At 51.5% G+C, this 26,284-nt stretch overlaps 1 protein-coding gene across 1 annotated transcript in view; it reads left to right on the top strand.

Annotated features, from left to right (window-relative positions):
• The first annotated feature begins 2,113 nt into the window (after positions 1–2,113).
• The window catches only part of LOC127043153 (carboxypeptidase A1-like), a 28,185-nt gene continuing 4,014 nt past the window's right edge, over positions 2,114–26,284 (top strand). Inside the window, exons 1-8 of the mRNA XM_050936962.1 lie at positions 2,114–2,217; positions 12,512–12,593; positions 16,338–16,472; positions 20,349–20,447; positions 22,219–22,320; positions 23,623–23,724; positions 24,263–24,373; positions 25,304–25,394. Of these exons, the coding sequence (XP_050792919.1) occupies positions 2,114–2,217; positions 12,512–12,593; positions 16,338–16,472; positions 20,349–20,447; positions 22,219–22,320; positions 23,623–23,724; positions 24,263–24,373; positions 25,304–25,394 (826 nt within the window). The remainder of the gene's footprint in view (positions 2,218–12,511; positions 12,594–16,337; positions 16,473–20,348; positions 20,448–22,218; positions 22,321–23,622; positions 23,725–24,262; positions 24,374–25,303; positions 25,395–26,284) is intronic.

A 26,284-nucleotide genomic window follows, 5' to 3' on the forward strand; every position in this document is an offset into this window, starting at 1 on the left:
TACACCAGGCCCAGAGCTCAGAAATTGGAGCAGGCTCAGAAATACCACTCCGCCCGCAGTAGGGCTCAGGAAGAAGTGGGACCGAGAGTGCCCCCACCCTTGGGCAGAGCCACCCCATCCCTGCAGGGAAGCCAGTGACCCACAGTCTTGGGCCTTCTCTGCCCCTCCCAACCCCTCTGCTCTTCTTAAACTCTTTCATCTCCATGGTAATTTTTTTTGGAAGGGAGGGGGGCTCAGTTTCAGAATTTTCCCTGTGCAGAAAACCACTGTGCAGCCTGATGAACAACCCCATTGGACTAGCACTGCTCCATTAGGGTCCCTCCGTAATGAGTAGTACCGATAATTTTTTACTCGAGCAGCACCAATCTCCTCCACTCAGTGATCTAAAGAAGCCAGAGAATAAATTGAACCTCTGGAGAGAATGGACTTGCAAATTGCAATGTTGTGTGTGTGTGTGTGTGTGGACATGCAAATTGCAATGTTTTGTGTGTGTGTATGTGTACATTCAAATTGCAATGGGCTCTCTGTGTGTGTGTGTGTGTGTATGTGTATACATTCAAATTGCAGTGGGCTGTGTGTGTGTTTGCATGTGTGTGTGTGTACATGCAAATTGCAATGGGCTGTGTATGTGTGTGTGTGGACATGCAAGTTGCAATTGTGTGTGTGTGTGTGTGTGTGTGTGTGTGTGTGTGTACACACATGCAAGTTGTGATGGGACATGTGTGTGGGTGTACTCATGCAAGTTGCAATGGGCTGGGTGTGTACTCTGTGTGTGTGTTTGTGTGTCAGTGAGCTGCTGCCCTCTACTGGGAGAAACACAATGTCAGAGCTGACCAAGGCTTTTCAATGAGCTGGCAGGGCTATGCCGGGGTTTGAAGCTGAAGGTTGTGATTTCTGTTGCTGAATGCCACGCAGAGGCAATTCGCTGCTGCCCGTAGGGCCTGTCTGTATATGGCCATGGATTGATAGAGTCAGGGCTGGCCTCAGGGCAGGGCAATCTGGGCAGTTGCACAGAGTGTCAATTTCTGGGCGTGCCAAATCACTTTCCCGTGGTGTGGGGGTGGGTTTGGGTTTTATAGTTAGGGTTGGGGGGATGGGGACCACCAAATTGGGGTGGTGGGGTTTCCTCAGCTGTTCGGGCGATGCCAAAAATGTTTTCCACATTGGGGGACAAAACACCTGGGGTGACAGTGGCTGGATCCCATATGAAGCTGCACTTGCATGATCACAGCACAGGCCGCAAATAAAATGCAGCTTCAGCATCCTAGATCCAAGCTAAGCAGGGCCAGGCCTGGCCCATACGTGTGCGTCAGATCTCTGGCCACCCAGGACTTCACACTCATCATTGTATAGCGAAAAGCGAAAAGAGGATCTCCTATAACCCTAGCAGTATGGGGCCCATGACACACAGCTGGGCTTTGTTCAGTTCCTAGTAAGGCAGCTACTGGAACTAACGGAGCACTCCTTTAGCTGGTAGCAGTAGTAAGTCTCTGAGCTGCTCTGTGAAGCCAGTAAGTAGAGAGTAAAACAACATGAGATACACAAAGCCAGAACATTACAAGGTAGGATCCCGCCTCTTCACCAGGGGGATTGTGTTGACTTCCCCTTTTCCCGATCATGGTCGGGGCAGATCACAGTTTCTTCCCCTCCTCCAGTTTAACAGGGAACCTCCACCCGCTACTCCACACATGGCCCCCTCCTCCTGCCCTCTTCCACCCACCCAACTGTCTGAATGCCCTTTGCCTCCAAGCTCGAGCGGTGCAGGAAGGGGGGATAGCCCTGTTTCCTCTTGTCTGCATGCTGCAAGCAAGTAGTGGGATTGCAAAGTTAGGGGCACAGGGTGTGTGTGTGGGGGGGTGGATCTGTCTTCCCATCCTATCACGCTGAGGCCCACCACAGCGATGACAAATATTGCCACTTTTCCAGGTGGCACGTTCCCTGGGCATCAATCAGGCAGGAACAGAAGGTGTCGGCGCTTTCCTGACAGGGCAGGGCGCTGAGCCATGGGAAAGAGGCCGGCTGGGGCGGCAGAGCTCTGTTGACACATCCTGAGAGCCGAGCTGTGGCACAAGGTTACAGCTGGAGCCAGCCCGGGGCAGGAGCAATATTTAAAATGCCTCCATCTCCCAGTGTGCATCCTGCTCAGCTGAAAATGAAGGGGCTGTTGGTGTTTGCTACTCTCCTGGCTGCTGCCTTCAGCAGGGAGTCCTTTGTCGGGTAGGTAGATGGAAGTTTAACCTGCAGGGATCTTCCTCCTTGGATGGGTTTGAAGTTACTGTGTGGCCTTGCAAATTGACGTGACAGAGAAGTTAGTTAAAGGGGTAGTGTCAGGTCTTGGAGGTTTCAAACCCCACCCCGGCTGCAGGGTGAGCTGCAGCTGGAAGATTTGCTTCTTTTAGCAGAGAATGTGCTGCTTGTAATCCAAGCTGCGGAAAGTGAAAGATGGATCAGATGCTAATAGAACAGAGCAGGGGTGAGTATCTGCAATCTAGAGGGAGCTCAGGAGGCAGCTGGACAAGATGGGGTGGTAGGTGAGGAGAAAAGTCACGTTATTGCTTGAAGAGGGAATCCAGTTTAACCTTGTCAGTAGCTGTTATGAAGAAGCAACCCACAGCGCTCCAGCCACTGCGGGATGGTCTAGGGGTACCTGGTCCTGCCTCAGCGCAGGGGGCTGGACTAGATGTCCACATGAGGGCCCTTCCTGCCCCACTTTGCTGTAATTCTATGAACTGCAGGTGTACTGAGTCGTGCTGCGGGGGAGGGCAGTATTCTAGGAGGGTTCTGCTAGCTTCAGTCCAAGCACCACTGTGTGCCCACATATTGGGGTGACGGGTGTCTTGCAAATGCCTGGGACAGACCCTTTAATATAGATACCAATGAATGAACTAGATTATACCCAGAGCAACTAGAACCTTCAGCAAAAAGAACAGGAGTCCTTGTGGCACCTTAGAGACTAACAAATTTATTTGAGCATAAGCTTTCGTGGGCTACAGCCCACTTCATCGGATGCATAGACTGGAACATACAGCAAGAAGATATTTATACACAGAGAACATGAAATGGCAGAAGTAGCCAAACCAACTGTAAGAGGCCAATCAATTGAGACGAGCTATCGTCAGCAGGAGAAAAAAAACTTTTGAAGCGATAATCGAGATGACCCATAGAAAATGTGAGGATACTTAACATAGGGAAATAGATTCAATTAGGGTGATGGCCCAACCATTCCCAGTCTCTGTTCAAACCTAAGTTAATTGTGTCTAATTTGCATATTAATTCAAGTCAGCAGTCTCTCTTTGGAGTCTGTTTTTGGAGTTTTTTTGTTGTAAAATTTCCACCTTCAAGTCTGTCACTGAGTGATTAAAGAGGTTGAAGTGTTCTCCCACTGGTTTTTGAATGTTATGATTCCTGATGTCAGATTTGTGTCCATTTATTCTTTTGCGTAGAGACTGTCTGGTTTGGCCAATGTACATGGCAGAGGGGCATTGTTGGCACGTGATGGCATATATCACATTGGTAGATGTGCAGGTGAATGAGCGCCTGATGGCATGGCTGATGTGATTAAGTCCTATGATGGTGTCACTTGAACAGATATGTGGACAGAGCTGGCATCGGGCTTTGTTGCAAGGCTAGGTTCCTGGGTTAGTGTTTATGTTGTATGGTGTGCGGTTGCTGGTGAGTAATTGCTTCAGATTGGGGGGTTGTCTGTAAGCGAGGACTGGCCTGTCTCCCAAGATCTGTGAGAGTGAGGGATCATCTTTCAGGATAGGTTGTAGATCTTTGATGATGCGCTGGAGAGATTTTAGTTGGGGGCTGTAGGTGATGGCTAGTGGCGTTCTGTTATTTTCTTTGTTGGGCCTGTCCTGTAGTAGGTGACTTCTGGGTACCCTTCTGGCTCTGTCAATCTGTTTTTTCACTTCAGCAGGTGGATATTGTAGTTTTAAGAACGCTTGATAGAGTTCTTGTAGGTGTTTGTCTCTGTCTGAGGGATTGGAGCAAATGCAGTTGTATCTTAGAGCTTGGCTGTAGACAATGGATCGTGTGATGTGGTCTGGATGGAAGCTGGAGGCATGTAGGTAAGTTTAGTGATCAGCAGTTTTCCGATATAGGGTGGTGTTTATGTGACCATCGCTTATTAGCACAGTAGTGCGGATACAGACTAACAGGGCTGCTACTCTGAAACCTAGAACTTTCAGTAGATCCTCATCTCAGGGAATGGCTGGCGACATAAGAATGAAATGAGACGAGCATTCTGTCCCAGGAAACGTTTTGAATGGAAGAAGTTACAAGTATAGAAACATAAAATAACGGCCACGAGCTCTTACGCAGCACCTGTCATCATCATAGGGCTTTGCAAAGGACGTCAGCAGCATTATCCCCATGTTACTAATTGGGCAAGTGGAGCAGTTGCCCCAGGTTAAACAGCAGCCCAGAACCAGGATTAGAATACAACTCTCCTGAGTCTCAATTCACCACTTCATCCACTAGACTACATGTCACTATGATAAATGCCCATAGTCACCAAGTCACTCCGCACTCCCAGCCAATGGGAATTGGCAGGAGGGTTTGCCTGCGGGTGAGAGTTGCACGGAGCCACTTGCACACCTCGCCCTCCACTTAGGAGCCAGACCTGCTGCTGGCCTCTTCCAGGGCGCAATGTGGTCTGCGGTGCACCCTGGCTGTGTCGCTGACCGGGAGGCCCTGGAAGTAAGTTCGTGACCACACCTCAATCCCCTGCCCTAGTCCTGAGCATCCCCCCAAACCTGGCGCCCTTCCTGCACCCCAAACCCTTCATCCCCATCCTAGAGACCTGACCCCCTCCTGTACCCCAAGCCCCATCCCTGAGCCCTCGCCAGCCCAGACCCCAAACCCCTCATCCATAGCCCCAGCCCAGAGCCCTGATCCCCTCCCACACTCCAACCCCTTGCGCCAGCCCTGAGCCCCCCCCCCAAACCTGGAACCCCTTCCTGCATCCCAAATGCCTCATCCCTGGCCCCACTCCAGAGACTGCCCCCAGCCCAGAGCCCTGACCCCCCTCCCACACCCGAACCCCCTGCCCCAGCCCAGAACCCCCTCCACACCCTGAACCCTTCATTCTCAGCCCCACCCAGCAGCCCTCACTCCCATACCCCAACCCTCTCCCCCTAGCCCTGAGCCCCTCCCACACCCCAAACTCCTCATCTCCAGCTCCACTGGGTCATGGACAGCGACAATTTTCTTCAACTGGGTCCCCAGAAAATTTTTTTGAAAACCACTGACTTAAGGGACAATGGTTAGGTTTAAAAATTGAATGTATATTCTTACTTTGCTACTAACTCTTGAATACAACAAGTGAAACAATTGTGGAAAAGTCTAGATGACTTTTTATCACTTTTTCAAAGTTCACCAAACTTGGAATAGCTCATTTAACTGCTGGAAACATCCTACTAGGACAAGGCCCCATGAGTTTATGCTGCACCTGCCTGGAGCTCTAGGGTTGTTACCTCACTACAAATAACAGATGAGACACTGACTTTAAACAGGAATGAAAGTGACATTTTCAAGTCACTTTCACAGTATTGCCATCCCCAAATGTTCAAAAATCATGAATCAGGCTCACCAAAAATCATGAGATTGGCTTTACAAATCATGAGATTTTGTAAAAATAATAGATTTTTATTTGATGCCTGCTTTTTGAGCCTGTAGGGACACTGGGGGGGGGGTCACATTTGGGAGTGCTTTCTCCACAGCTACAAGGGATAGAAACTTCATTTTCCTTTAAGAATGAAGACTGAAATCAGCACATATCCACTTGACTCCAGGAGCTGGGGCTTTAAGGAAGACAATAATTATCATGATACTCCCGACAAAAATCATGACAATTGGCAGCACCACTTTCACTTCTGTTTAAAGGCTAACTACTTTCCTGAAGAGCCTTAAACACAACACTGCAGCGACTGGGTTGCAGTTCTCACAGGAGACTATTTAAAACCAAACACCAAGAACATTCCACCTTTCAAAGTTGAGAAAAAAAATTGAGACTTCCGAGGTATACCAGGCCCACTGCAGGCAAGAAAGGAAACAGGCACAGGAGCTCTGGGCAGCTCTTTCTCTTGGAAAAAGAGTTGGAGGGTCAAATCTTTTAGTCCTTAATTAAGTAAATTGCCATCTGTGCTTCCACTCATAGACATTAACATGTTCTCAATAACTATACACTTCATACTTACAGGGCCGGATTTAGGCATCGCGGGGCCCGATTCGAAGGAGCTGCTGCCAAACTCCCTCCACTGTCTTCGGCGGCAGCTCATACGCTGCCGCGGAGGAAGGTCCCTCCGCCAAAATGCCGCCGAAGACAGCAGCAACGATTGAGCTGCCGCCACCAACAGTGCCAGGACTTCAGTGGCAGCTCCTTTGGGACGTTGCGGGGCCCTCTTAGGGGACCGGGGCCCGATTCCGGGGAATCGGCTGAATTGCCCTAAAGCTAGCCCTGCATACTTAGATATCTGACCCATCTTACCCAGGGCTACACATCTTATATGCTTTGGCTCAGGGATGACATTTTTGGGTATGTGCTGAACAGTGCTGAGCGCACAGTTGGTGCCCAGTGAATAATAAAAATCATGACGATAATCTTCGACTTTATGGACTCTGGGGAGGCAATTTCTGTTCCTTGCTCTGCAATGGGCCTGGATACAGCTGAAGCCCTAAGAATTTGAGACATAAACACAGCTGATGCTCACACGATGCTTTCTCATTCCTTCCTTTTCTGGGACTTGGAACAAAAAATGACAAAACAAAATGGTTTTCAGTTAAAATTGCACAACAGGCATTGCTCTATGACCCAGCCTGGGGCAAAACCTGCCACCCCTTGGGGGTTAAGTGATCTTCTTTCAGCTGACTCTCATTCTCTTTCTTTCTTTCTTCATCCTTCCTGACCCCTGTGCTGCTTTTCATGTTCTCAACCACGACATCCTTCCTAATCGCCTAGGGCTGATTGCTGGAGTCTCAGAGCACTGGCCAGCTTGGTGTTGATCCCGTCTATCAGAATCCTCTTTGTTTACAGCACATAGCAAAGAGATAGGCTGGTCCAGTGGCAGGGCGGCTCTAGGGTTTTTGCCGCCCCAAGCACGGCAGGCAGGATGCCTTCAGCGGTTTGCCTGCGGAGGGTCCACCGAAGCCGTGGGATCAGCGGACCCTCCGCAGGCAAACCGCCGAAGGCAGCCAGACTGCCGCCCTCACAGAGACTGGCAGAGTACCCCCCGCAGTTTGCTGACCCAAGCACGCACTTGGCATGCTGGGGCCTGGAGCCGCTCCTATCCAGTGGCTAGGGAGCCAGCCCCCCCCCCGAGCCATGGGTTCTATTCCCGTCATGGACTTCCTGCATGATCTCGGGCCAGTGCAGGGCTAGCCTTAGGGATGAGCAGGCTGGATGACTGCCCAGGACACTGTTCTAAGGGGATACCTCCAAACTAGGGGGTGCCCCACTGCTCTTCTTTGTAGCTTCTGCCCCTGGCCAAGCTGCTTCTAGGAGCCTGTCTGATGACATACATGACTGTGATCGGTAAACATAAATGCCAAAATAATTAGACAAATAAATTCCAATTCTTAATAAAAGAGAGAGGAAAACAATCCACCTCAATCATGTATGTTAAAATTAAGTCTACACATTTTTAGTGGCGTAGAAAACAATTGAATAAAATATTGTAGCTAATGGCAGTAATGCAGAGTGTGTCTGTTAGAGAAAGTAAGCAGATTTCATTTATTTTGCTTTCTGTCTCCTAAAGAGAGAGTGTACGAAGTATCAAATGTGTGTCTCTGAGAGCTCCAGAACTGATACCTCAAGGTTTGGGATTGGCAATGTTTTGCTATATTATCTCCTGATGCTTCTAAATTTACATATACACTTAAAATATGGCTGTAATTGGTGTTTGTGTATATTTTTTCTTTCTTTCTATGGGAATTAGATACTGTGCTCATGTCAGCTAATTCCTAAATTATCTGCAAAAAAAACTCAATCCCCCCGCCCCCAACCCTCGAGTTTTCAGGTGCCTAAGTAGCCCCTGGAATCACAGTTAAATTTGCCCCACCCTCCCAGAATCTGAAATGGTGCCCCTGGTGAGCCAGGAGTGGCCAGAGGGAGGGCCGCGGGCTCTGGCAAGACGCAGCCCCCGTGGAGCCACGTGCCGAGCACCAGGCACTATGAGCCACACCAGCAGCGCAGAAGCAAGGTTGGAAATACACCATGTTCCATTACTTCCCTGCTGCTGCTGGCGGTGGCGATGCCGTCAGAGCTGGGTGCCCGGCCAGCAGCCTCTGCTATCAGATCACCCGGGGCTGAGCTCTGGCACCTCTTGCAATACAAATAAGCATTGGAAGGAGGCAGAGGGGCCCGGAGGTGATGGAGGGTGGGGAGCCCAAGGGGGCCAGCGTTGATAGGGTGGCACCAAAATGCAAGTTTGCCCAGGGTGCCATTTTCCCTAAGGCTGGCCCTGGTCCAGTGCCTTAGGAACAGAATTTCTAAGATTTGTAGGCACTCAAAGGTGCAGCTAGGCAGCTAGTGGGGTTTACAAAACACCTCACCTTCTAGGTGCCTTTGAAAATCCCTCTAGATGTCTAAATACCTTTAAAAATCTGGCTGTTCGTCTCTCTGTGCCTCAGTGCCCCATCTGTACAATGGGGATAACAGCACTGCTCGACCGCAGAGGGGCTGCGAGGACATTGTGAGGCACTCAAGCATTATGGCGATGGGGCCACATAAGCACCCCAGGTAGAGTGGGAACATCTCTGTACCGCTGCTCGCCCTTCCCTGGGTTTTTGGTCTCCTTCTTTTCACATGCACCCCTCAAAACTCCCTCTTTTCTGAATGTAAACTTGGCTCAGAGGGCTTAGCTGTATTTCTTCTGCGTCCCATCAACACCTCCTCACCCCCTGAAGAGGGATTCCTGTTTTACAGGCTCATCTAACTTCCAGATCCTTAATTTAATCACCAGCCCTTCCTTATCTTAATCACCCTGCCTCTGTTTGTAAGGAAAATACTTCCACCCTGCCTGTCCCAGAGGCACAAACGGGGAGCAGCACCTCTCTTCTGGGAACTCGCCCTCCACAGTCATGCTGGGAGCACTCTGCCTGTATGAAACTTGCCCCTCCAAATGGTGCCCCTGCTGAAGGGACCATCTGCAGCAGAGGCAACATGCTCTGCACTAGGACATCGGTAGGCTGCCTCCTGCTGCTCTTACTCACACTAACGTCTGTGCTATTAGTCACCAGCCCACTCCTGCACCCCTTACTCAGGCAAAGCTCCCATAAGGACTGCAAGTGTCAGGGGGTGGCCGTGTTAGTCTGTGTCCACAAAGGCAACGAGGAGTCTGGTGGGACCTTAAAGACTAACAGATTTATTTGGGCATAAGCTTTCGTGGGTAAAAAAAACACTTCTCCAGATGCATGGAGTGAAAATTACAGATACAGGCATAAATATACTGGCACGTGAAGAGAAGGGAGTTACCTCACAAGTGGAGAACCAGTGTTGACAGGGCCAATTCAATCAGAGTGGATGTGGTCCACTCCCAATAATTGATGAGGAGGTGTCCACGTCCACCCTGACTAAATTGGCCTTCAACATGTAAGGTAACTCCTTTCTCTTCATGTGCCAATATATCAGGGGTGCTCAAACTGGGGGGTGAGACCCCTCAGGGGATCGCAAGGTTAGTACATGAGGGGTTGCAAGCTGTCAGCCTCCACCCCCAAACCCCGCTTTGCCTCCAGCATTTAGAATGGTGTTAAATATATTGAAAAGTGTTTTTAATGTATAAGGCAGGTGGGGGGGGTCGCACTCAGAGGTTTGCTGTGTGAAAGGGGTCACCAGTACAAAAGTTTGAGAACCACAGCATCCAGCACTCAGGGTTCGGCCCAACTGCTGGGCTGAATTCCCTCTAAGCTGTGTGGCCATGCAGTGGCTTATTATGCACCTCGCAGGCACTCAGGCTGCAGCTGGGAAAGATGCCTCTCCCCGCCGTCCCCAGCCCAGCCACGGACCTACTGTAGATAGGGGAGAGCCATCTATCCCGCGGCCCCAGCCCTGGAGCTGCAGCAGCCAGGGCAAAGGTGCCTCTCCCCCACAGTCCAGGTGCTGCTATGGGGAGAAAAAGCTGGGGTGGGGGGAGTCCTCTCTTCCCGCCATAGCCCCGGAGCAACCTCCTGCACCCTAAACCCCTCATCCCTGGCCCCACCCCAGAGCCTGCACAAATCACACATCACCTCCATATTGGGGCACATAACAAAAATCATTCCGCACGCATGTGGGGAAAAATGAGAGGGCACACTGCTGCTGGGTCAGGCCTGTATAACGTTCAGAAGGGGTCTCTGGACTCCCCGTTGGGATGTGGTCCCTATTCACTGGTTTTCATACAGCTGGCTAAATGTCCTGTTGTCACGCGTGCGTTCTAATCCTGGGATGTGAGCGATAGCTACAGGAACAGAGGAAGGACCAGTCCGGATGTGACCCAAGGTCCATCCAATCCAGAATCCCATCCCTGACAGTGGCAGATGCCTCAGAGGAAGGTCGCAGACGTGGGGTAATCTGCCCCTTGCCCCCCTGGTTTCATCCTGGTCTCTAAAGCTGTGTCTACATAGCCTGTAGCAGCTGAGGCGACAGACTTGTGGGGCTTGCACTTCTGCTCTACAAAAAGCTGTGGAGATGTGCAGCTTGGCCTGGAGCCTGGGCTCTGACGCCTAGGAAGCAGGAGAGCTTCCAAGCCCGAGCTCCAACCAGAGTCGTAACTAAAAAGCGTTGTTTGAATGGCTGTTTTTAGAGTGGTCATGCAAGCCCAAGTTTGGTGATCCAGGCTGGGAATCTTGCTGCTGAGGGCTGTGTAGACATACCTTAATAATTAAGGGTTGGCTTAAGCCATGAAGCCTCAGGTGCCCCAACCTTTCATAACTTGTGTTGTCATTAATTATAACTCTAGGTGTTCTTGGTATCCGTAGGAATGTGGGTTTGTTACATAAGTGTGCAACTCTTGCTGATGTGATCAAGGGGAGACTATCCCTTTGCAGCCCAACCAGACATGAGTGGGTTTGTCTGTGAGACTACTCCCGTGCCACGGTAGTTTAGTTTGCTGGTGCTGAGTGGTGGGGGTGTATTAAGAGCCCAAACTAGATGATCTGGTCCTGCCCCGCCTTTAACTCTATGACTCCATTGCCTGTGGAGTTATGAGCAGCTGCTAGAGCTTCTTACTGCTCAGGGCACGACTCTATTTCCTTCTATAGCTTGGTCAATGCCAAGCACACCCATGGCACTCAGTGAATGACTAATGCTACTGCATGGTCCATATGATAAGGCATAGCGCTGAGAATCAAGATACCTGGGTGCTAGTCCTGGCTTGGACACTGAATTCCTGTCTGACCTGGGCAAGTCCTCTCCTGTCCAGCGTCCCCATCTGTAAAAGGGGAGTAATGGCACTTACATGCCTTGGTAAAGTGCTTTGTGATCTGAGGATGGGAAGTCACAAGCAAGAGCTGAATAGTACGATGCCTGATGATGTCCATCGCATACACCACATTCTAACATTCCAACCAAATGGGTGTGTGAACCCCTGTGTCATAAACAGATAGCTAAGGGTTAATGTCTTTTTCACCTATAAAGGGTTAACAAACAGTGACTTGCAAACACCTGACCAGAGGACCAATCAGGAGACAAAATACTTTCAAATCTCGTGGAGGGAAGCCTTTGTTTGTGGGTTTGGGGTTTGGCTTTGTTCTCTCTGGGTCCTGGAGGGGACTAGAGGTGCAACCAGGTTTCTGCCAATCTCCCTGCTACAGTCTCTTATCTATTCAGAATTGTGAGTAAGAAAAGGCGGTCATAGTCTTTTAATTTGTTTTTTTTTTCATTTGCATATGTGTACTTGCTGGAAGTAGCTTAAATTGTGTTTCTGCTGGAGAAAGTTTCTTCCTATTGTTTATAAGTTGAAAGACCCTGTAACTGTTTACCATCTAAAGTGCAGAGATAAACCTTTTACATTTTTTTAAAGCAAAGTAAAAGGTTTATCTCTGCACTTTAGATGGTAAACAGTTACAGGGTCATTCAACTTATAAACAATAGAAAGAAACTTTCTCCAGCAGAAACACAATTTAAGCTACTTCCAGCAAGTACACATATGCAAATGAAAAAAAAAACAAATTAAAAGACTATGACCGCCTTTTCTTACTCACAATTCTGAGTAGATAAGAGATTGTAGCAGGGAGATTGGCAGAAACCTGGTTGCACCTCTAGTCCCGTCCAGGACCCAGAGAGAACAAAGCCAAACCCCAAACCCACAAACAAAGGCTTCCCTCCACGAGATTTGAAAGTATTTTGTCTTCTGATTGGTCCTCTGGTCAGGTGTTGCAGGTCACTGTTTGTTAACCCTTTATAGGTGAAAGAGACATTAACTCTTAGCTATCTGTTTATGACACCCCTCACTGTTCCATTGCTTGGTCTGGTCTCACTTCCTTCAAACTCTCCTCCATGATCCTTAGTAACTCCTCTCTGTCTGCACAGGAACCAGGTGCTCCGTATCTTCGTTGCCGATGAAGCCAGTGTGGAGAAGGTGAAGGAGCTGGAGGAGCTGCAGGCGCTGCAGGTAATGGGAAAGCACAGATCAGCCGTGTCTGAGGCCTCTGTTGATAAGGGCACCAGATTAACAGCCCTGGGGCCAGAAGCAGGGCCGGCTCCAAGGGTTTTGCCACCCAAAGCAGCACCCTCCCCCCCCGCCCAAAAAAGCGTCGCAATTGTGATCTCCTGCAATTCAGCGAGAGAGGTCCTTCACTCCGAGCGGGAGTGAGGGACCCTCCACCAAATTGCCGCCAAATAACTGGACGTGCAGCCCCTCTCCGGAGTGGCCGCCCCAAGCACCTGCTTGCTAAGCTGGTGCCTGGAGCCAGCCCTGGCCAGGAGGCTGCTAATGATCCCTAGAACTGGTACCACATGGGCCCGTAGCAATATGGCTCAACCGTGGCCAGGAGGGACCATCTCTAGAGGAGTTCAGTGTCCAGGGCCATCCAGTCCTTGGCCTCTGCTGAGACTGCTAGGAAAGGGGAACAATTAGTGCCTGCTGTGATGGTGCTTTGGTACGGTGCGGCTTCATTAACTCTTCAAGGCCCTCGCCACACGCAGTTTGCCTGTAACGGGTGCAACAACAATACTGAAAGTGTTAATTATGCCCTGGGAACAGACCTCCTCCATCTCTTTGTCGGAATTTTCTCTGTATGGGCCTCAGGTTTCCTTCCCTCCACTTGTCTCTTCTGTCCTGTCTCCCCTGTCTGCGAACAGCAAGACCGTGAGATTCTAGGTCCGTTCTGCTCGCTGGGTGCTAAGGCACTCGGGGGCTTTAGATGTCTGTATTTCTCTCTCACTGTCACTCTCTGTTCCTTTAATTTCCAAATGGAACAAGTGCCTCCCAAAAGCCTCAAAAGCTGCCTGCCCATGACCCTCAGCCTCGTTCCCTGCTTGGGAGCTGCCCAGTGTTTGGAACATTACAGTTCAGCCCTGGTGAGCTCTCCGTTTCAGACATAACCCAACAGATGCTGCTGCGCCTCTCCGGCTCTCCCGTGCTGTGTGCAAAGCAGAGAGAGGAGCTTAGTTTACTTTTCATGCACCGCTGGGGGCGAATTCTCTATTCTCCCAGCTCCTCCTTTGCCTCCCCATGCTCCCTTCTGCCTCTCCGTTATGAGGGGGCTGCAGTGGTGAGGGAAACCCCAGGATTCCTGTCCTGGAGCAGAGCAGATAAAGTTAAAAAACTCTCCATGCACCTGTGCTAGATAAGAAAACATCTTCTGCCCTGTCCCTCATGGGAAAGAGGCAGCAGGAGTCTGTTAGAACCAGTAGCAAGGGGATGCTTTACTGAGGCTGCGGGATGTGATGGCTCTCTCTAGCCCCCAGCCTGACTCACCCAGCTTGCACTGCTTAGTTGCCCCCACACAGGATCTCCTTAAGTCTTGGCTTAAGCTAAGCAGTTAGGAAGGGACACCTAGCTCCTTTCAGCTTGCTTCATGGTCCAGCGGGGCTCTTCATGCTAGGTTTGCCATCCCGCTGTGATGCATTCGGGAGCCAGAGGTGAGATGAAGAAGAGAACAGATAATGTGTGTATGTGCAGGGGTGATCAGCATATAAAATCTGTGCCACACTTTTGCTAAGAAACTCAAATCTGGCCTCATGGCAAGCTGGGCCCTAGGTCTTAAAGACACAATGCAAGTCGCTCTTAATGGCTGGCTAGCCTAGACTGCCCCAGACCTGAGTTAGCACTCACTTAGACCAATGTAAGTCCATTAACTGCAGTGGATTCACTCCTGATTTGCACAGTGGGAGAGGAGCCTCAGACCCTTGGGTTCACGGGAAGGGTTAAAAGCCTTTGAGTGAACTTAAAAGCCTTTGAGTGAACTTGGAGACAGTTGATGGTTTCAGCGCACATCAAAGGGAAACTAGTCCATTCCAACTGAGCTCTGCTTTGACTTTCTGGGTGAACCTCAGGTTGTGCAACCCCCACAGGAATTTAATCTAGAGATGGGATCAGATCCAGAAAAATGTCTCATGTGCACCCCTAGTGGGGAGGTTTTTGGAACCGAGGCTCAGGTGTGGCCCATTATAAAAGGAGGGGCATGTTAGAACTTGGAATCCATCACTAGGTTCAGATTTCAACCACGCCCCCCCAAAAGGGTTTGCGATCTGTGATGGGACCCCTGGGGTACAACTTGGAACTGGGGTACTGGTCTGCCCCCTTAACTTTCCAACCTGGGTTCTTTTTCAAGATGCTTTGCTAGTGCCAAGCAGCAAACCCCTCCGGGTGCTGTTATCACTCAGCACAACAGCGTGTGGAGCCCCTCACCCAGCTAGATTGCGGAATTGCTCCCAGAGCCACTCAGGAAACTTCCCTGAGTTACAGCGACCTTCCTGGTGTGGTCTTGTGCAACTGAGCCATACAGTCCAGCAGGCCCCCATTGTGTGGTGCTTGTGCAACAGTCATTGCATTGTAAATCCCTTGATTACAACTCCCCTGCTGATTAATGGTCACTGAATGCCCTCCTGGGCGTGATTTGCCTTCTTTGTATGTCACTAGCCAACTGACGACATATTTCAGTAGCAACCATACAGCAAAATCTCCTATGCTAGACATATACAGAACAGTGGGTTTCAGCAGATCATGAGCTTGCATACGATATCTTCCATGACATGCTTTGTATAAAATATGTCACACTTACACAGAAGGGGGTGGAGCTGGGGGTTGCAGGTTGCTGCTTTGAGGTAAAGAGCGCCACAAGATCCCAATCCTAAACAAAACTGAGACAAAAGTTTGCAGCTGAAATGGCTGAATTTTACTAATGCACATGCAGCAAAGAGTCCTGTGGCACCTTGTAGACTAACAGATGTATTGGAGCATGAGCTTTTGTGGGTGAAAACCCACTTTGTCAGCTGCATGTCATCCGACAAAGTGGGTATTCACCCATGAAAGCTCATGCTCCAATACGTCTGTTAGTCTATAAGGTGCCACAGGACTCTTTGCTACTTTTACAGATCCAGACTAACATGGCTACTCTCTGATACTTAACACTAATGCACATGTCCCTCACTTAGGAATTATATTTGCCATTCACCTCTTAATACCTCTCTTCATCTCTGGAGGCACCTACTAGGTTTGCTCAGCCCTTATGATAGCTCCATCTCACCTCAGGAGTGAACTGATGCCTTCCCTGAGCTAAAACCCTTACACAACTATTAGGTCCTTCACTATGTAGGGACTTGTCCATAGAATATCTGGGTTGGAAGGGACCTCAGGAGATCATCTAGTCCAACCCCCTGCTCAAAACAAGACCAATTGCCAGACAGATTTTTGCCCCAGATCCCTAAGTGGCCCCCTCAAGGATTGAACTCACAACCCTGTGTTTAGCAGGCTAATACTCAAACCACTGAGCTATCCCTCTCCCCTTAGCTAGCTTCCCCCTCATTGAATTACACTAGGGAAACGTCTCCTGATTTCATGCAGCTAGGTACCCCTACAGTGCACTGAAAAGCACCCCTGGCTGGCTGACAGGTCCAAATATTTCTAAGACTGCTAATGGTTATTTGTTTTGTCTTTGTTCAAAAAAGAACTAGATAAGTTCATGGAGGATAGGTCCATTGATGGCTATTAGCCAGGGATAGTGTCCCTGGCCTCTGTTTGCCAGAAGCTGGGAAGGGGCGACAGGGGATGGATCACTTGATGATTACCTGTTCTGTTCATTCCCTCTGGGGCACCTGCCATTGGCCACTGTCAGAAGACAGGATACTGGGCTAGATGGCCCTTTGGTCTGACCTAGTGTGGCCGCTCTTATGTTCTTACACTCTTTGCCAGCTGGATTTCTGGCGGGGACCTGGAGGCCAAGACGTTCCCATAGATGTACGAGTTCCCTTCGCCAGCCTTCAAGCCGTCAAAATCTTCCTAGAGTCCAATGGTATTTGCTATTCCATCTTGATAGATGACCTACAGGTGAGTGCTGGATGTGTGGTTTGCCTTCTTTGTATGTCACTAGCCAACTGACAACATATTTCAGTAGCAACTCTGCAGAGAGGGGTGGGTCAGGAGACCAGAGATATTGCATGAAACTCACTGTGACCCTGAGAGTTCTCTCCAGGGCCAAAGTCTCCTCCTAAGTTAAACCAGCTCTACTCCTTTGTGTTTGAGGATACAAAGCCAAGTTCTGCCGTCTGTTGGATCTCTGCTTTCAATTCCACAGACGGCAATAGCGTTGCATGGGCGTGGAACTGAGAGTAGGTTTTGACCCATTGTTTTTAAGAGCCTGGTGGTGAATCAGGAAAATAACATGTGAGTTTGGTCAAGAGCTAAATTCAACTGAGCCTAATTGAAATTCTCCAGGTAAACCTGAGAGCTCATTCCGTCGAAACTCTGCTTGTAGGACAAACGCTCATTGGGTGATCAGATCCTGAGAGCAAAGCATCAGACTGAACAGAAACTGAGAAAGGGTTTGGCCCAATAATTGTAACTCGTTGCCAAAGCTCAGCCATTTACAGGGGGAAGCAGGTTCACAGAAATGAAAGGCACGTTCTCCTCCCCAGGGCCAGCTCTAGGTTTTTTGCCACCCCAAGCAAAAAAAATTTTGGCTGCCCCCCACCCCAGCCTTGGGCTCTCCCCCGCACCAGTGCCCTCCCCCACCCTCTGCTGCCCCAGCCCTGGGCTCCTCCCCCCCCCAAACATGACCTCCTCGTTCACCACAGAAATCCCCATTTACACTTACAGTGGGGATCAAACCATTTCTCCTATTTTTATTTCACTTTAGTATAATTCTCATCCCCCCCACCTCTATCCCCCGCAACCCCATTTTAGTGCTCCAAGTGCACATGGAAGGCTCAGGGACTCACCCTCAAACCTTGTACCTGGCAAGGGATGGGGATCTAGTAAAGAGGGTTCAGGCAGCGGAGTGGGTGTGGGGGCACTTGGGGGCCCAACACTGACAGAGAAGCGGGGTGTGATGTACCCGTGGAGGAGGAGGAGAGTGGGGATCAGGAGGGTTGTGGGAGAAGAGGGGCAGGGGAAGGGGGAGATGCGAAAGGACAGGGCTGGGGGAGGATACAAGGGGAGAGGTGCAGGTGAAGTGGGAGATGCAGGAGAAGTGGGGTGTGATGTACTCGTGGAGGAGGGTGAAGGAGGAGAGGGGGGATCAGGAGGGTTGGGGGAGAAGAGGGGCAGGGGAAAGGGGGTGCAGGAGGACAGGGCTGGCGGAGAGTACAAGGGGAGAGGTGCAGATGAAGTGGGAGGTGTAGGAGAAGCGAGGTGTGATGTACCTGCGGAGGAGGAAGGAGGAAGAGGAGGGGATCAGGAGGGTTGGGGGAGAAGAGGTGCAGGGGAAGGGGGAGGTGCGGGAGGACAGGGCTGAGGAGGGTACAGGAGGGAGGTGCGTGTGAAGTGGGAGGTGCAGGAGAAGCGGGGTGTGATGTACCCGCGGAGGAGGGAGGAGGAGGAGAGGGGGGATCAGGAGGGTTGTGGGAGAAGAGGGGCAGGGGAAGGGGGAGGTGCGGGAGGCGAGGGCTGGGGAGGGTACAAGGGGAGAGGTGCAGGGGAAGGGAGGTGCGGGAGGACAGGGCTGGGGGAGGGTACAGGAGGGAGGTGGGGGTGAAGTGGGAGGTGCAGGAGAAGCGGGGTGTGATGTACCCGCGGAGGAGGGAGGAGGAGGAGAGGGGGGATCAGGAGGGTTGTGGGAGAAGAGGGGCAGGGGAAGGGGGAGGTGCGGGAGGACAGGGCTGGGGGAGGGTACAGGAGGGAGGTGCAGGTGAAGTGGGAGGTGCAGGAGAAGCGGGGTGTGATGTACCCGCGGAGGAGGGAGGAGGAGGAGAGGGGGGATCAGGAGGGTTGGGGGAGAAGAGGGGCAGGGGACGGGGGAAGTGCGAGAGGACAGGACTGGGAGAGGGTACAGGAGGGAGGTGCGTGTGAAGTGGGAGGTGCGGGAGAAGCGGGATGTGATGTACCCAGGGAGGAGGGAGGAGGAGGAGAGGGAGGAGAAGGAGGGTTGGGGGAGAAGAGGGGCAGGGGAAGGGGGAGGTGCGGGAGGACAGGGCTGGGGGAGGATACAGGAGGGAGGTGCAGGTGAAGTGGGAGGGGCGGGAGAAGCGAGGTGTGATGTACCTGCGGAGGAGGAAGGAGGAAGAGGAGGGGATCAGGAGGGTTGGGGGAGAAGAGGGGCAGGGGAAGGGGGGCGTGAGAGGACAGGGCTGGGGAGGGTACAGGAGGGAGGTGCAGGTGAAGTGGGAGGTGCGGGAGACGCGGGGTGTGATGTACCCGCGGAGGAGGGTGAAGGAGGAGAGGGGGGATCAGGAGGGTTGGGGGAGAAGAGGGGCAGGGGAAGGGGGAGGTGCGGGAGGACAGGGCTGGGGGAGGGTGTAGGGGGGAGGTGCAGGTGAAGTGGGAGGTGCGGGAGAAGTGGGGTGTGATGTACCCATGGAGGAGGGTGAAGGAGGAGAGGGGGGATCAGGAGGGTTGGAGGAGAAGAGGGGCAGGGGAAGGGGGAGGTGCGGGAGGCGAGGGCTGGAGAGGGTACAAGGGGAGAGGTGCAGGGGAAGGGAGAGTACACGGGGAAGGGGTGCAGGGGAAGGGAGGTGTGAGAGGACAGGGCTGGGGAGGGTACAGGGGGGAGGTGCAGGGGAAGGGAGAGTACACGGGGAAGGGGTGCAGGGGAAGGGAGGTGCGAGAGGACAGGGCTGGGGATAGTACGGGGGAAGGTGCAGGGGAAGGGAGAGTACACGGGGAAGGGGTGCAGTGAAGGAGCGATGGGGGGAGGTACAAGTGAAGAGGCTGAGAGCGGGATGGGGGGTGCAAGGGCTGAGAGGGGCAGGCGCTGACAGCTGCTTCCCCAGCCCCGTGCAGGCAGAGCCGTGAGGACAGACACTGACCCCGCAGGTGCCTGAGCCGCGGGGGTCCCCCGGTGGGGCAGTGTCCCTCGCTGCCCCTCCCGGAGCCGGGCTCTGCCCCTCCCCACCCGCGGCGCTGTGGGGGCCCGGGGCAGGCAGCGCAGGGTGGAGGCAGGGGAGGTGCGCAGCGGGATGGGCCCGGGGGCAGGAGGGGGCAGCTTCCTGGCAGCTCGGGCTGCCCAGCCACTCGCCCCATCAGTGCATGAGCCAGGATCCACGTCCCCTGCCCGGCCCACTCGGGCGGGGAAACGCTGCGCCGCCCTGGGGAGACTCGGAGCAGAGCAGTGGTGGCAGCAGGACCCCTCCCTGCATCCCGCGCCCCACTTCCCTCCCTCCCCGGCTCCTCACACCAGGCTGGACTGCAGTTCAGGCTGCCCTGCCGCAGGAGGGCATCGTCCCCTGGAGCTGAGCCCCTCTCGCCACCGCACAGCCAGAGCATCGTCCCCCGGAGCTGAGCCCCTCTCGCCGCCGCAGAGCCAGAGCATCGTCCCCCGGAGCTGAGCCCCTCTCACTGCCGCAGCCTGGGCCCAGCTCCGGGGGATGATGCTCGGGCTCTCCAGCGGCAGGGAAGCCTGAACTGCGGTCCAGCCTGTGCAACTCAGGCTGTCGTGATGCCATCTAGCTACTGAAGCCAGAACTGCAGGGTCAGTTCCAGCTCAGCCTGGAAGCTTCAGCTGACAGGGAACATCCTGGTTCAGGGCTGGCTCCTGGCTTTTTGCACCCCAAGCAAAAAAAAAAAAAAAAAGGGGGGGGGGTGAAGGGGGCTGGCACGCTGCCCCTTGCAAAGTGCCACCCCAAGCACATGCCTGGAGCACTGGTGCCTAGAGTCGGCGCTGTTCCTCGGTATAATCAATGCTCTTTCTTCTCCAACGCCTGCCTGCTCTTGGTGATGCCTTTGCATGGCTAGTCCTGCCTAACAGACTCTTCTCCCTGCCTCTTCCAGGCGCTGGTGGATGAGGAACAGACTCAGATGATAAGTCATCATTTCATGCCCCAGTCTGTGGAGACTTTTAACTATGCTTCTTACCACACTCTGGATGAGGTAACGGCTGGTGCTCACCCATTGACACGTGACCCACCAGGGTCTGAGAGGCGCATTTGCGGAAGGAGAATATGAGACAGGCTTTCACCATTGAATAGGCCACGTGCACCCTCTCCATTGGTGGGCACATTTGCATTGTGGGAAAGATGCATTTTGGAATTGCTCTCTCTGCCGTGTTGAGGAGCTGGGATACTTTGGAGGCTGATTTTAAAGGCTTGGCACCCAAACTTCCATCTTCACCACATTCACATGGGTAGGAACACACCCAGCTGCAGTTACATGCAGGTTCTCTAACCACCAGCTTCCCAGCCTAGGACCACAGAGCAGTACCATCCTGCCCTGGTCAAAGCTGGCTGGCATATGGGTTTAACACCCAGTCCGCCTCTCCCTCAGTGTGAAGAGGACCATGCACACTTGTTATAACCAAGCAGAGATTTTCCCCAAGCACTCCAGTCAAAGATCACTGGTTTAGATTAAAACAAAAACAAGTTTATTAACTACAAAAGATACATTTTAAGTGATTATAAGTGGTAGAAAACTGATCAAAGCAGATTATCTAGCAAATAAACAAAAAACACAAACTAAGCTTAATATACTAGATAGACTGGATATGAATTAGTAGATTCTCACCGTAAGAGATGATACAAACAGACTGCAGATCCTTAAGGGGCAAGCTGCATTTGCTTGACAGCTTGGAATCCCCAGGCCTTTCATGCATAGGCTAGAAATCCCATTAGCCTGGGTCCAGCACTTCCCTCACATCAATCTTTGTTCCTCAGGTGTTTCCAGGAGTCTTCTTGGGTGGGGAGAGAAGAACAACAGATGATGTCACTTCCTGCCTTATATAGCTTTGGCATATGGCGGGAACCCTTTGTTACAAAGCTGGTTCCTAGATCAGTCAGTGGAAAAATACTGACATCCCAAGATGGAGTCCAGCATCACGTGGTCTGGTCACATGTCCCTATAGAGTCATAGCAGCCATTACTTACAGGCTGTCTGTAGCGTTCTCAGGAAGGCTCATCAGGTAGGAGATAAGCTTCTCCTGAGGCCTATTGTTTTCCCTAATAGCTCATTGCCCTGAATAGGCCCTTCCCAACCAGCTATCTAGACTGAAAGCATCTTATCTAGTGGGCATTACCCAGGTGTAACTCCATTTGAAATACAGATACATAGTCAATATTCATAACTTCAGATACAAAAATGATACATGCATACAAATAGGATAACCATAATCAGCAAATCATAACTTTTCCAATGACATCTTACATGACCCATCTTGCATAAATTGCAGCATAATTATTCCGTAATCCTATCATACGAAGAATATGGGGTGCAGTGTCACACCGGCCTCTAATTTTTCACCCCCAATTCATTGCATTTTCTGTGCAAAAACAAAAAGGAAAGATAACCACTGGCCATATCATCTGAGACTTTCTGGTGAGTAGGGCAGTCGGATACACAACAGCAGCTGGGCAACACGAGGAAGAGCAAATGAAAGTCTCATTCAAAGATTTCAGCAAGCAGTTTCATTAGAAAGGTCCCCTCCTGAGCAGCTATATACAAATGGCAAAGTTTGTGTTTAAAGTTTGGTAAAGGGAAGATAAGGATTGGCTAGCCCCTTCCCAAGCCCTACATCATGGATCAGAAAGCACTTGAATCAAACTAGAAAATCGTCCCAGGGATTATCTGAAGCAAAAGGAGTGTGGGGCCAAAACAGATGTATGCCAATCTGCCGTTTAGACCTAACTCCAGCAGCCTCTTTATCCACCAGATCTATGACTTCTTGAACTTATTGGTCGCTGCAAATCCAGACCTGGTCAGCAAAATTCAGATCGGGAACAGTTATGAAGGCCGCCCTCTCTACGTCCTGAAGGTAAAGTCACAGGGGATAGACACGGGGCCTGATTCGGATCTCATACCGACTTCTCGTTGCTGTACCTCCACTAATCTCAGTGGAGTAACTCCTGATGTATAGCAGGGGAGAAGAGAATCAGCCCATATACTCTGTGTAAACACACAAGCTCAACCCCTACTTTCTGTTGCATCAGTGTAAATCAGCAGCAACTTCACAGCAGTCAGTGGAGTTACCCTGGTGAAAACATGGTGTGAGCAGTAGGTTAATCTAGCTTCCTTGTTAATGAAGTTCTGCCATTGCTAGTTAGCAAAGAGGCATTTACTTCCTAAATACCACCACAGAGATTCTGCAAAGCATATTTACCCCACTCTTGCTCTGCCCCCTGCCAGCTAGTCTTTCCTGGGGAATATTTTAATTGCTTTCAACACCCTTTCTGAGTTCTGGTGGACGGTGTTTGCCCCATGATGGACTCTTCTATTGTCTTCCGTGGGGCCAAGTCAAGCCTTGGCTGGTGGCCTTCCAGGAGAACCCAGGGAATGGGATTTGTGACTCAGTAGGTGATTCCTAGAGATGAGATTTTTCCTGCAAAAAAATGTAGACAAAAATGACATTTTATTGTGGAACTGTTCGAGTTTTGGTCAAAAAAACCTAAAAACCTAGGACAAAACTGGTGTTTTTTGTGAATATTTCCTGTTTGTCAGAAAACCCATTTTCCGTTGAAAAGCTTTTGATGGACACTTTTCTGCCAGGTGTATGACTCAATTCTTCCCATTGAATCAGTGCTAAGCCAATGCCCTGGCATGACATAGAGGGAGTTGTGCCGCTGGAGATGCTGTCTTTTGTATGAGATGTAAAGCAGTGGTCCTGACCCCGTATGGTCATTAAAGATTCCCACAACACATTTTGCAGGGGTACAGTCAGTAACTCTGGTGCTGGGGCTAAATTCCAGCCTGGGTAATTGGTACCTTCTGCTGACTTAAATTCACCCAAAATATTGTTTTCCTCCTTTCATAAACTACAGTCTAGTGCTGTTGCTATGTTCCATCCCAGAAGCAGCTGCATTTCAGGGAGGAGTGAAGAAATATACAATACAGTGTATCTATCAAGTGCCATAAGGTCTAGTCATTATGGACGATGGCTTCTCTGGGAATATATGAGCTCCCTGTTCCTAAGTATGATGTCATTTAAAAAGGGGGAGGGAGATCTCTGAAGCTCAGAGACATCTGGCATGGTATAGACTCCCTGAGGGGTCACCTGAGCAGCATTCAGATCCGTGGTACTAAAGGATGGTACCCCCTGCATCTTTGCTTTTCCATGCAGTTCAGCACTGGAGGAGCCAAGCGCCCAGCTATTTGGATCGACACCGGCATCCACTCCCGGGAATGGATCACTCAGGCCAGCGGAGTCTGGTTTGCAAAGAAGGTACCGCCGGCAGTTTCAGCTGAGAATGGCACATTCCAGAATGAGGGGTGAAGAGAGACATGGGACCCCACTAGCTGGGATTAGGGTGACCAGACAGCAAGTGTGAAAAATCAGGATGGGGTGGAGGGTAATAGGAGCCTATATAAGAAAAAGACCCCAAAATTGGGACTGTCCCTATGAAATTGGGACATCTGGTCACCCTAGCTGGGATGTACTGGCAGCACCAGGCTCACCTGACAGAGTCACGACAGCTAAGGGCTGGTGAAGTCGGTGGTGCTACTTCTGTGAGAGGGTTGGGCCCTAGCAGAGGCAGGAATTGTGCATGGAGGCCAGAAAAGGCTGGGATAAGCTGCCTGCTCCCTTGAAACAAGCCCCCAAAATTGCAGGGTTTCATGATCTGCAGCTGGCAAGGGATAATGGGCCAGGTTCTCAGCTGGTGTAAAGTGACAGCTAATTTACACAGGCTGTGGCTCTGGCCCTATGAATGCAGTGAAACCCAGTGTCAGAATGACTAATGTGCCTGTGCCTCCCTCTTCAGATTGTTGATAGTTACGGCAAAGACCCTTCTCTCACCTCCATCCTGGACAACCTGGACATCTTCCTGGAAATCGTCACCAATCCCGACGGCTTTGCTTTCACCCACACCAAGGTATTTCTCCTTGGCCGCCTCAGCCGGCCTTTATAACAGTGATCAGATCTCTGGCTCTGGACTTCCAGGCAACGAGCTTGTGAGCGGAGGTGGAGGGAGGCGGGGGGCTGGATGGGGAGTGGCAAGAGGGGTCCCTGCAGCTTGGTGAGCCGTGCATTGGGTCCTGATACGCTACTGTTTCAGTGCTACGTAATGGGAGCCATTTCTCCACACTTGGCACATTGTGCAATGCCCACACAAAGGTGAAAGGCCACGGAGCATCACTGGAGGCCTCAGCGCTTGCTTCAGTCCTAACAGAGAAGAACTTGCTATGTGGGTCAAAGACTCAGTTGGACCTTGCTGGGTCAGGAAATTGACCTGTAGTTGCCATGAGCCTCTGGATTTAGCTATAACAAGGCAAGTACACTCAAGAGAAGTTAAGGGAGACCAGATCGTAGGCACCTGAGTCTCCATATCCTTATTGTTTGATATCTGTATTACAGTAGAGACATCAACCAAGATCAGGATACCAATGTGGTAGCTGCTGTACAGACACATAGTGAGAGGTGGAACCTGCACCGAAGACTTGGCCAAGGCAGGTGAAGGGTGGGAGTGGACAGAGAGGGAGAATTATTTGCCCAAGGTGAAGCAGCAAATCAATGGCAGAGCCTAGAACAGAATCCAAGATTCCTGAGTCCCAATCTAACACCCTATTGACTGCTCTCCTCACACATTTATATTGGTGTAACTGCATTGACTTCAGTGGATTCACTCCAGCGTAAGCAAAAGGAGACTCGGGCTGCTATGTGTCTAGAGAACAGACTTTCTCCCCACCAGTGCGGTGTGACCCATCGGTCCTGGGAGACGCTAGCCTCATTCAGCCCTGTGGAAAGGGCTGTTAGCAGTGCGGCCCTGGCTGGCGCCCTGATAAATCATTCTCCCCTCTCCCAGAACCGCATGTGGCGTAAGACCAGGTCCATCAACTCTGGGTCAGCCTGCATCGGCGTGGATCCCAACAGGAACTGGGATGCGGGTTTCGGAGGTACAGTTTTCCTTTAACCTCTCCTGGGGAGAATTTACGTGGCCTCCCCTGGGCCCAGGGAAGGAATGAGCAAAAGGCCTGGCCGTGCTATCCACAGCTGGTTAACTGCTTTATCCTGGGCTGGCCCCTACACAGAAGGAGCATCTTCTATTGCTTTGGAGTGACTCCAGCACCAGCCCACATGCGTGTGCCCACTCTCCTCTGCTGCAAGGAGAGATTGGGTCGTAAGGACCAAGTGCAGGGGGAGGGCGATAAACAGAAAAGTGGGGGTCGTTTGGGGCATTGCTGGAGAATTTTGTTCCCAGGAGAGAGCCTGGAAGAACCTAAAGGGAACTGAACATGCAGCCTAATCCATGTCTCCCTCTGTCTGGGATAGTCTCGCCTGGAGTGCTTTACCCCACCTCTAAGGGGGAGAGGGGAGTTCAGACTATGGTTGCCAATTTTCTAATCACACAAAACCAAACAGCCTTTCTCCACCCCTTCCCCCAGGCCCCGCCCCTTCCCTGGCCCTTCTCCAAGGTCCCGCCCCCACTCACTACATCTCCCCTCCCTCTCACTCACTCTCCCCGACCCTCGCTCACTTTCACCGGGCTGCGGCAGAGGGCTGGGGTGCAGGAAGGGGTAAAGGCTCCAGCTGGGGGTGTGGGTTTCTGGGGTGGGACAAGGGATGAGGAGTTCGGGGTGTAGGAGGAGGCTCCAGGCTGTGGCTGAGGGGTCCGGCATGCAGGAGAGGGCTCAGGGCTCGGACGGGGGTTTGCGGTGTGGGAGGAGGTGCAGAGTAAGGACTCTAGGAGAGAGTTTGGAGTTCAGGAGGAGGCTCAGGGATGGTGTAGGGGGTTGGGGTACAGGAGGGGTGGGGGCTCTGGCAGGTAGTGGGGGATTTAGCTGGT

Source organism: Gopherus flavomarginatus, chromosome 1 (assembly GCF_025201925.1).
Source record: "Gopherus flavomarginatus isolate rGopFla2 chromosome 1, rGopFla2.mat.asm, whole genome shotgun sequence".
NCBI lineage: Eukaryota > Metazoa > Chordata > Testudines > Testudinidae > Gopherus > Gopherus flavomarginatus.